The sequence below is a fragment of the Mus caroli genome, chromosome 13 (genome assembly GCF_900094665.2).
Source record: "Mus caroli chromosome 13, CAROLI_EIJ_v1.1, whole genome shotgun sequence".
NCBI classification, from domain to species: Eukaryota; Metazoa; Chordata; class Mammalia; order Rodentia; family Muridae; genus Mus; species Mus caroli.
The window spans coordinates 50,608,529-50,619,734 of NC_034582.1; the positions used below are offsets into that span (position 1 = coordinate 50,608,529).

At 51.3% G+C, this 11,206-nt stretch overlaps 1 protein-coding gene across 8 annotated transcripts in view; it reads left to right on the top strand.

Annotated features, from left to right (window-relative positions):
• The first annotated feature begins 1,208 nt into the window (after positions 1 to 1,208).
• Nsd1 (nuclear receptor binding SET domain protein 1) overlaps positions 1,209 to 11,206 on the top strand; it is a 106,833-nt gene continuing 96,835 nt past the window's right edge. The window contains exons 1-3 of one of the 8 annotated variants that reach the window (XM_021180998.1): positions 3,535 to 3,572; positions 4,680 to 4,793; positions 5,537 to 5,626. In XM_021180998.1, coding sequence (XP_021036657.1) covers positions 4,764 to 4,793; positions 5,537 to 5,626 — 120 coding nt within the window. In that variant the 5' untranslated portion in view covers positions 3,535 to 3,572; positions 4,680 to 4,763. Of the gene's footprint in view, positions 1,298 to 2,383; positions 2,501 to 3,016; positions 3,040 to 3,250; positions 3,466 to 3,534; positions 3,573 to 3,595; positions 4,094 to 4,679; positions 5,627 to 11,206 lie in introns of those variants that run through there. The other 7 variants (XM_029468505.1, XM_021180996.2, XM_029468506.1 and 4 more) reach the window with 7 other exon arrangements.

Sequence of the window (11,206 nt, forward strand, 5' to 3'; positions counted from 1 at the left end):
CTGTGGTAGACAGTTTTATAGTAGGAGGAAGGGAGGAGCCCCAGGGGTTACCTAGGGAAGTCTGATATTTCCCTGGGGTCTCAGTCTTGTTTCTGTCAGTAACTAGGTCATCCTGAATGGGGGTGAGGAGGAGGTAGGAGGTTAAGGAGAGGGTCCTGCAGAGCAGTAATGTGCTTACATCAGCTAGTCTCTCTCAGTACCCTTTTTTCCCCAAGGCCACAGGTTGCCTGGCACACTAGCTCCCATTTTGCTTCCCCAGAGCCTGGTGCATTGCCTAGACTGCAGGAAATGGTTGCTGAAGGAAGCAATGAATTACATTTCAGTATTCGTCAAATATGTCTGTAATTGTTAAGGACAGAGTGTAGCCTGTTTCAGGATCCTCCCAGATGCCTGTGACTTGGAGGCCACAGATGAGGAAACAGAGGCTTGGGGCTGAAAGATAACTTCTTCAAGGCCCTCCAGTGGCAGTTCCAAGTACCTCAAAATGGCTAGGCACTGGGAAGGACTGTGGAGTGATTAGCATTGGGGTAAACTGCCAGTTAGAAATGACCGGCTCAAATGATTACTTGTGAAAAAGGATCCAGTGAGAGCTTTCCTACTGAATTGCCCGAAGGTGTTAGCAGGAGTTATTCCTTCGTAGAACAAAAGGCCGGTCTCCATGGGAGAGGGCCCCAGCTTTTTTCAGGCTAGTTTTAGCGCAGGGAAAGATGCCAGTCAACTTTGCATCTGGAAACTCCTTTAACCTAACCGGAGGGACCTGAGGTCACAGTAGCCTCTTCACTCTTGCTTCAGCTGGGCACCTTCTCTCAGGAAACCCACTTGCCCTCTTGGCAGGGCCAGGGCTCCAGCATTACTGATGGTATGCTGAAGGCTTAGCTTTGAGCCTCCTTTAATGGATTGTGGGTCTTGGACAGCAAACAGCTGGAAGCATCCTAAGCCGCTGCTTGCTGGACACAGTCACGAGGTGAAGGGTAGGGAAGGATGGAGTTTGGCCCAACCATTGCAGATCCCCAACCAGTACAGATACTTGGCAGGAGAACGCTGAAAGTGACTGTTCTCCCAGGTGGGGGTCTAGTTACCAGAGGGTCTCTACTGGGGCAATAACTATGCACATTTACTAAGCCTCTGGAGGAATGGTGGTCACGTGGACTTCGAGGGCGGCGCCCTCGGCTTTAAAATGAACTCCAAATCACCGAAGGCTTTCTGGAAGAGGCGGGAATTCTCGGGGCCGTCCAATATGGCTTTCTCTCAACAACAAGGATGCGCTTAACGCTCTAGGGACCAAGTCATGCCTGAGGTGAGCTTCTTGCGGTGAAGCAAACCCAGGAAGCAGCAGGGTCCGGGAAGGGAGAAGTGCCTCAGGGGACTGGAGTAGCTGGACCAGGCCTGGTCCCGTCCCTGACCTGTCCTTCCACTGTCTTTGAAGAATGGACGCGCTACAGCCCTACGAGGTCAGGGCGGCGGGGCCCTGGTGCTGAGTGCGCGCCAGCAGGGCCCCGTCATCCTAACGCAGAGCCTTCCTAACCGGGGGTTTGCGCCTTTCATGCTTGGCCAGCCCGTCCAGCCAGTCGGCCGTCCCCGTGCAGTCGCACAGGGGTCCCGATGCCTGGGCCTCAGGGGCGAAGCGCGCTCGAGAGGGCCATCTGCCTGGGTGCGGAGAACTGCAGCGTCTGCGGTGCGAGGCGCTGCCCCTCCCGGCCCCCAGCCCCGCGCGCCCGCACCTCTCCAAGGCCGCCAGCGCCCGCAGCCCCGGGGCCGCGGTGCCAGGCCCAGACCCAGACCCACAGTAGGCGCGGGAGGCGGTGCAGGGATTAGTGGACCCCTCCCCCCGAGCTCCCCTCGCCCCGCCCGGGGCAGCGAAGACCCCTGGGCCTGAGGGTGACCGAGGAGCTTCGTCCCCGCGGGGTCTGGACCGGGGGCTCGGCCTCGCTGGGCGGGGGCTGCACGGCGACAGGCCGAGGTGCGGGCGCGCCGTTAGGCTGCATCCCAGAGGCTGGGGTGCGGGGCGTGGGCTCAGGGTTGCGGGGTCTCTCGGCCTCGGGCCCGGGTTGAGGCCACGGTCCTGCGGCCAGTACCCCGGGGCGGGTCACCCGATCCTGCTCCCCGGAGCCGCTCACCCCGCACGGCCCGGTCTGGGGAGGGAGAGGGAAGAGGGAAGGGGGAAGGGAAGGGGTGGTGGGTGAGGGGCCGTGGGGACCGCAGGGCCGAGTCCCCGGCCCGCCCGCACGCGCTGCTCCAGGGCGGCTGCCCCAGGCTCCCGGGAGGAGCCAATCCCCTGCCTCGCGGGCGTCGAGCCTGCGGCCGAAAGGGAGTCCCAGGGCTGTAGAGGCTTGGCTCGGGGAGGCAGACCCGAGCTGCTGCTGCCTCCATTTTGTTTCCTGTTCAGCTTGGTCTGTAGTGGTGGTGGTGGTGTGGGTTTGGGGTGCGGCTGGGCAAGGGGGTTCCCCTGCGGCCACGTCTGCTCGGGGCCTCGAAGACCCCCATGCCAACTCCCCCCCAGGTGAGCCCTACAGCGAGACGGGGGTAGCCTCGGCCTAGGGTCGAAACCAGCGGGGCTGAGGGCAGGTGCCCAGTGGATGGGGAGCCCGGGCTGGAACCTAAGATGGAGGCCGGGGCTGACGCGGGCCTGAGCAAGGCCGGCGGGCCAGGCCTCAGCCAGGCACCATGGTGGCTCCAGGGTTGGGGTTCAGGATGACTGGGGTGCAGTTAGCCGTGTGCAACCAGGGGCTGGCGCGGCGCCCCGAGGTAGGTGAAAGGATCGTCATGCCACCCACGACGCCCGCAGGCCCCGACACTCTGGGGAGGCGCGCGAGGCCCCCCAGGAGAGTCCGCCTCAGGCCCCGCCCGGGCAGCTGGGCCGACCCGTAGGCCCGGGGCCCTGAGCTGGCGCCCAGAGGGAGGGGAGGGGAGGGGAGGGGGCGGCAGCAGCAGCTCCGCTGATTGGGCCTCCCGGCCCGGCCGCTCGCTCGCTCGCTCGGGAGCCCGACTTCACCCGCACTGAACCCCGAAGAGTGAGGCAGGCGTGGGAGCGCGCGCAGGGTGTGTGTGTACTGGGGGGGGGCACGGGGACGGGATGGGTGCGCGCGCAGGAAGGAGGGGTGGTGCGCGCGCCGAGGGGGTGAGTGCGCGCGCACCGGGGGGGGGGCTCGGTCGCTCGCACGCGGGCCGGTGCGCGAGGTCCTCTCCTCAGCACGCGCCGCCGCCGCCGCCGCCGCCGCGGGGGCGCGCGCGGTGGGGGTGTGAGGAGGAGGAGGAGGAGGAGGCGGTGGCGGCGGTGGAGGAGGAATAGGCCGGGGCGCAGGTCGCGTTCGCTGCCTTCTCGCCCGGGGAGAGACAGACGAGGGGGGGAGGGGGGCGCGGCGAGCGTCTCCTCTCTCGGTGTCCTCCGCTCCGCACCGCTCGCGCCCCGGTGTAATGAGGGTCACCCCCTCCCCCCAGCTGGCCCGGGAGGGGGCGCGGGGCACGGTAACTAGTGCGCAGGGGTGGGCGACGGGCGCGAGGGGGTGAAGGGAGGGAGGGAGGGAGGGAGGAGACAGCGGGGCCGGGAAGATGGTGGTGTGGCCGTGAGTGAGGTGAGGGGACTCGGTGGAGGGCCGGTGGCCGAGCAGGGTTGGCGGCCCGCGGTGCTGCAGCCGCGGCGGCGCCCTCCCCCTCCTCCTTCTCCTCCTCCATCACTACCAGCGGGCCTCGGGCCTAGCTGGCCGGGCTGCGGCGAACTTCCTCCCGCCGCGGCCCGTGCATCGCCGGCCGTGTGTCGCCCCCCCCCCAGCCCCGCGCGCACCTCGGCCTCTGCTTGCCCTCAGGTAGCTTGGCTGGGGGTGCGGGGGCGCGGGGGCGGCCGCCCTCCCGCAGCAAACTTTGCTCGCTACTGAGTGTTGATGAGCGCCGACAGCAGCGCTGCCGGGAGGTGGCTGCCGCCGCGGCTGCGGGAAGGAGCACGGCCCGGGCAGGCGGCGTCGGCGTCGGCAGCAGCCATGTTTGTCAAGCTGTAGTAGCAGCTGCTGCTACCCTGACTCGGCTCTCGCCGGCCGATCGCCTCGGTTTCTCTCCCGGCCCGTGGCCCGGGGTCTCGGTCCTGGCGGCTGCGAACCCAGTATGTTTTCAGCCAGGAAGGCGAGCTTCGGGGCACACCCGCCTCGGCCAACTCGCTTGAGGCCTGCGCACGATAGCTGCAAAAGGCTCCGGCGCCGGCTGGGCGCGGGGTGCCTCGCTATTGTGACCGCTGCGCCCAGCTTGCGGAGGAGGACGAGGAGGAGGAGAAGGAGGGGGATACCTTTTTGTGCAACGCTCAGAAGCTGCCTCCCGAAACCCGCAGCCCCTTCTCTTTCAAGAGATTTTGGCTGTCGGACCTTGGGCGTGGGTTGGAGACGAGGGTTCCCGATTGAGATCTGGGAATTTTGACTGCCAAAGGGTTTTAATTTTAGTTCAGCCCCAGTGTCCACCGGCCTGCAGTGCAGGGAAGAGGAACGGGCTGTTTCCATGTGGCAGGATTTACCCGGCTCTGGGAAGATGTAGTTCTCACTGAGGCCATTTTCCTGTGTCAGCCTGGAGAACTTTTCCCGTCCTTGGAAGTGCAGCTTCGGAAAGGCCACTAGGCCTTCAGAAGTGGCTGCCATTTTGAAAAGAAGAGTCAGATGGCTTGTTAACTCAGATTAATTGCTGTGTCTTTTGGATTCCAGGTTGATGCAGGCACATTATGGATCGGACTTGTGAATTATCTAGAAGAAATTGTCTGCTGTCCTTTTCTAATCCGGTGAATTTAGATGCTCCCGAAGACAAGGACAGCCCTTTCGGTAATGGTCAATCCAATTTTTCTGAGCCACTTAATGGGTGTACTATGCAGTTACCGACTGCTGCCAGTGGAACATCCCAAAATGCTTATGGACAAGATTCTCCATCTTGTTACATTCCACTGCGGAGACTACAGGATTTGGCCTCCATGATCAATGTAGAATATTTAAGTGGGTCTGCTGATGGATCAGAATCCTTTCAAGACCCTGCAAAAAGTGATTCAAGAGCTCAGTCGCCAATTGTTTGCACTTCCTTGAGTCCTGGTGGTCCAACAGCACTTGCTATGAAACAGGAGCCCACTTGTAATAACTCCCCCGAACTCCAGTTAAGAGTAACAAAGACGACCAAGAATGGCTTTCTGCACTTTGAGAATTTTACTGGTGTGGACGATGCAGATGTAGATTCTGAAATGGACCCAGAACAGCCAGTCACAGAGGATGAGAGTATAGAGGAGATCTTTGAGGAGACTCAGACCAATGCCACCTGCAATTATGAGCCTAAATCAGAGAATGGTGTAGAAGTGGCCATGGGAAGTGAACAAGACAGCATGCCAGAGAGTAGACATGGTGCAGTGGAACGGCCATTCTTGCCGTTAGCTCCTCAAACTGAAAAACAGAAAAATAAACAAAGAAGTGAAGTGGACGGAAGCAATGAAAAGACAGCCCTCCTCCCAGCCCCCACCTCACTAGGAGACACGAACGTTACCGTAGAAGAGCAATTTAACTCAATAAATTTATCTTTTCAGGATGATCCAGACTCCAGTCCCAGTCCATTAGGAAACATGCTAGAAATACCTGGAACTTCATCACCATCCACTTCACAGGAATTGCCATTTGTAAGCAGCTTTTGGTACAACTTAAATATATACTTGAATGTATATATACAAGCCACGTAAAGGGAAACTTAATTTGTCTTTGGTTCCAGTTCATAGGTGGAAGCTAACGATGAGCTTTTTTAGGGAAATTTTACTTTGATTTTTAAACCATATCTCTGATGTGTGAGTTCAGTTCTTTATAGTTTACCCCAGATTGCTTCATTGAGGCTTGGCTAAGTTAATGCTCTAAGGGCGTCTGACTGAGGTCAGGTTTACATTTTCAAGTTACAGGTAGGTATACATTTGGTTCGCTTTAAAAAACAACAAAACAACAACAACAAAACTAAAAACTTATGGTCTGCTGATGCCTTAGCAGGGGACCAGTGTGTGGCTTGGAGTCCTGTTTCTGCATAAAGCGTGGGCCAAACTTGCTGCAAGTTGAAGTGCATTTTTGGCATAAATTTAACTTCACTCAGATGGTAAATTATCATGGCCAGTGCTCAAAAGTTAAGTTAGGTTAGTTTTTTTTCTGAACTACTTGTAAAGTGACAGTGGGCTACTCCTTTGATGGCTGCCACAACTAAATTAGGCTTGATAAGCTTTTCCAGTTGTAAAACTTGAAGTGTGTCTGTAGATATATGTCTTGTGTGCGAGCATGCAGGAACGTATAGAGCTGGAGAGGAATGACTGAGTCCCTCAGTGCTCTGTAGTATTCCTGGAGGGCGATCGTTCCTGAGGTCTTACTTTTTAGAACTTAGAATTTCTTGACTAGTTAATAGCCAGTTCATCTTTTTAGCCCCAGTTTTATGACTTCTAAAATTAAAAGTGCTTGATTTCTGAAAAACCATAATTAATTTTACATATTTGGTTCTGATTTTGTTTCGATTCTGACACTAAATTGTCATGATTACTGTTAATGTCACCAAAGAAGATTATGTTTTTGTTTAGAGTCAACAGATGCCTGAAAACACAACATGACAAGTTTTTATAGTACATAGATGATTGTTTTGAGGACATTAAATTTTATTTTACTTTATACTACTGTCAATCTCTAAAGTGGCAAAGAAAGAATGTGGGTGTGTCACCTTTGTTTCTGTTGATTGATAACAGCGATGGTTTCTTAGCATGACAGTTACAGATTTTTAAAAATTGCTGTGGTGGATATCTCAAATTTGTGTTGTATTGTTTTGGATGTATATTAGAATTTGTAGTTTTATTTTGAAAACCTACTGACAGCTCATAGCTTTTTCGGGTTCATTTGATATTTATTGTCCATGTGTATAGTTTTGTCTTTCACATGTACGTTGGATGTGAGGGTAGAGCTGGATTCCGTAGAAGTGTATGGTAGACGTGTAACCCTGCATAGCTCTCATCAGGTATATGCAGTCCCTCTTGTATTGGTCTTGTTAACTGCTAGAGAGCTGAGCACAGTGGTTCACACATACAATCTCCACACTCTGGAGGGTGAACACTCTTGAGTTCGAGTGAGTTCAAAGTCCCCCATTCTACAGTGAGAGACTTTCTCAAAAACCACCCTCCCACCAAAAAAAATTAATCTTTTGAGTATATTATGCCTCTAACATGGTAGTAAACTTGTATAAATGTAGAAATTTTTATTTACTCCTTTTTCTCCCTAGTATAAACCAGCATACATTGTGCATATTAGGTGACATCTTGAGAAAATATTAGACTTCAAAGTTAGAACAGGCTGTGACCTTATTATTTAGTCTGTACTGTCTTATTAGGTGGGTCTTGTGGTAAAAGAGATGTCATAGAAGAGGAAGGTCAAAGCCAGTCAGGTATAGTGGCTCCTGCCTGTTTCCTAGCACTCAAGAAACTGAGGCAGAAAGGGTTACTTTGAGGTTGAGGCCAACCTGAGCTACAGTGTTAAAAACAAACAAAAAAAGATGTGGATTTTTATGGTACTTCAGAGCATTTCAGTCAGAATTGAATACTACTGGTGTCCTACTATGTGGGTCCTGGGGATTAAACTAAGGCCATCAGCCTTGGTGGCAAGCTCCTTTATCCTGTGTGTATGTGTTATCTTGCCAGCCGGGTTGGGTGTGTGTGTTGTTTTTGTTTGTTGGTTTGTTTGATTGGTTGGTTGTTCGAGAAAGTGTTTTTCTGTGTAGCCTTGGCTGTCCTGGAACTCTGTAGACCAGGCTGGTCTTGAACTCAAATAGATTCACCTGCCTTTACCTGAGTGCTGAGATTAGAGGTGTGGGTTACTACTGCCTAGCTCCTATGTATATTCCTTTGGGACAGAGTGTCATAAATATAACAGTATGAACTTGAACTTCTGATCCTACTTCCACTTCTCAAAAGGATGTGTCAGCACCCCGGTTTTCCTTGCCATATAGCGGAGACTGTCTCAAACTCAAATCTCCTATTGGCATGACAGTCATGTGCCACAGTGTGTTCTCAGCTACTTGCATTGCTAGCTAGCTACTACTGCACTGTGTGAAAACTGTCTCTAGGTGACATTGAAACTTTTTTCAAAGATTTATTTATTTTATGTATATGAGTACGCTGAGATGCACAGAGGGCATCAGATCCTGTTACATATGATTGTAGCCACCATGTGGTTGCTGGAAGTTGAACTCAGGACCTCTGGAAAGAGCAGTTAGTGTTTTTAAACTCTGAGCCGTCTCTCTAGCCTTTGAAACTTTTGTTTGTTTGTTTGTTTGTTTGTTTGTTTGTTTTTGAGACAGGGTTTCTCTGTGTAGCCCTGGATGTCCTGGAACTCCCTTTGTAGAACAGGCTGGCCTCAAACTCAGAAATCCACCTGCCTCTGCCTCCACTGCCCAGCTAACTTTGAAACTTTTAACTAAGAATTCCTGATTGCAAACTGATCTTTTCACTTTATGTCATGGTCACTTAAAATGTGATATTAAACTGGGTAATATGGCATATATCAGTAATCCCAGCACTAGGGAGGCTAAAGGCAGGGTTTGATTTTGAAGCCAGTCTGGGCTACAGAATGAGATTTAAATGGTGTGTTGCTGTAGCACATTAAAGGCAGAAGCAGGGGCTGGCGAGATGGCTCAGCGGGTAAGAGCACTGACTGCTCTTCCAAAGGTCCTGAGTTCGAATCCCAGCAACCACATGGTGGCTCACAACCACCCATCATTAGATCCGACACCCTCTTCTGGTGCGTCTGAAGTCCACTACAGTGTACTTATGTATAATAATAAACACATCTTTGGGCCTGAGTGAGTGGGGCCGACTGGAGTGTGCAGAGGTCCTAAAAATTCCATTCCCAACAACCACATGAAGGCTCACAACCATCTGTACTCTACAGTGTACACACTCACAGCTACAGTGTACTCACATAATGCAATAATAAATGAATGAATGAATGAATGAATGAATGAATGAATCTTTTAAAATAAAACAGAAGCAGGTAGATCTCTGAGTTCCAGGCCTGGTCTACATACAGAGTTCAAGGTCAGCCAGGGCTATAGTAAGATGTTCTAAGAAAGGTGTATGCTTGCATGCAGAGTTACATAAACTCATGTACATATACTTTCATACATATATGTATATAAAATTAAAAATATAGGTCTTAAGAGGCTGGAGAAATGGCTCAGCATTTAAGGGCACTGACTGCTCTTGCAGAGGATCCAGGTTTGGTTTTCAGCATCATGTAGTGTGGCTCATAGCCTTCTGTAATTCCAGTCCCCAAAATTTGACTCCCTTTTCTGGCTTCCTCAGGCACTGCATGTGGTGCATGGATATACATGAAGACAAAATGCTTACACACAAAATAAAATGAAAAAAAAAGTAAAAATTAAAATCTTGAAAGAAATTTAAACAAACAGTAAGACAGTGGAGTGACACATGCATGTAATCCCAAAATTGAAGGAAAAAGGGTGGTAAGTTCCAGGTCAGATGGAATCCATAGCAAGGCACTCCAGTGTGTGCTCACTCACTCTCTCTCTCTCTCTCTCTCTCTCTCTCTCTCNGTTACGGATGGTTGTGAGCCACCATGTGGTTGCTGGGATTTGAACTCTGGACCTTCGGAAGAGCAGTCGGGTGCTCTTACCCACTGAGCCTTCTCACCAGCCCCAACCTTGAATTCTTAATGTTCCTTTCTCCACCTCCTAGGTACTGAGATTATAGGCAAGTGCTACTTTGCCTGCCTACTTACAGGTGTTTTTGAGAGAGTGTGTCTAAAAAACAGCGATGGCTGTCCTAAACTTGCTGTGTAGACAGGCTTCCCTTACTCACAGATCCACCTGCTTCTGCCTTCCAAGTTCTGGGATTAAAGATGTGAGCCACTATATTGGGCTACTTACTTTTTTTGGTCCCATAGTTTCCAGGTAGTTTCTATTTTTAGAAACTTGGTTGGAGACTCAGTAAGATGATGCATACTCACAGGTCCTAGTCTACTGTGTCAGGTTTTCATGTCTGCTGCTGCTGCTGTCTGACACTAGAAAGACTTAAAGTTCTTTGCATATTTTGGGCTGGTAAGATATAGTTCAGTCAGTAAAAAGCTCTTACCTCTAAGCCTGGTAACTTCAATTCCTCGGACCCACATGGTGGAAGTTGGACTGATGCTTGGAAGTTCTCTGGCTTCTACATACACACACACACACACACACACACACACACACACACACACATACCAGAAATGCACCACTAAATCCAAAACTTAAAAGCATTGGAGTTGTAGCTCAGTAGTAGTAGAGTTCTGGATTTCCACACATATTTCCCTAGGTGCCACATAAAATAGAAAACAAAACAAGGTAGTATTTGTGGTGAGCCAAGTGTACATAAGGACATGAGAGGACGACTTCTGGGAGTTAGTTCCCTTACTGTGTGGGTCCTGGAGACTGAACTCATGTTGTTTACGTGTGTGTGCGTGTGTGTGTGTGTGTGTGTGTGTGTGTGTGCGCGCGCGCGCGCGCGCGCGCGTGTGCCCGTGTGTGCCCGTGCACCTGCCACAGAACTCACTTGCAGGTCAGAATAGCTTGGTGGATTTAGTTATCTCCTTGTCTCTTGTGTATTCTCTGTACTCCTGGCTATCTGGCCTTAGGAGTGCTGGGATTGCAAGTGCAGACCATTGCATCTGGTTTCCTGTGGGCTTCGGGGCTGGAGCTTGTGTGGTCAAGCTTGAGAGGCTAGTAGTTTTTCTGACTGAGCCATCTCTTAGGTTTTCTTGTTTGTTTGTTTGTTTGTTTGTTGTTTTTGGAGAGGGGTTAGTTTGAGATAGGGTTTCTCTGTGTAGTCCTGGCTGTTCTGGAACTTTGTATATCAGGTTGGCCTTGAACTCAGAGATCCGCCTGCTTGTAGGTCCTCAGTGCTGAGAATAAAGACAAGTGCTACCACTACCTGTTTTCTTCATTGTGGTTTTGATTTATATTTTTGCTGATAGGTTAAAGCATACTTTTTCTAAAAATTGACTTTATGTGTGGGTGTTCTGCCTTCATGAGTATCCGTACAACACTAGTGTGCAGTGGTATTTGAAGCTAAAAGTCAGTATCTGACCCTGTGGAACTTGGGTTACCAATAGTTCTGAGCTGTCATATGTTTGCTGGAAAATGAACCCAAATTCTTTTTTTTTTTTTTTTTTTTTTTTTTTTTTTTTTTTTTTTTTAT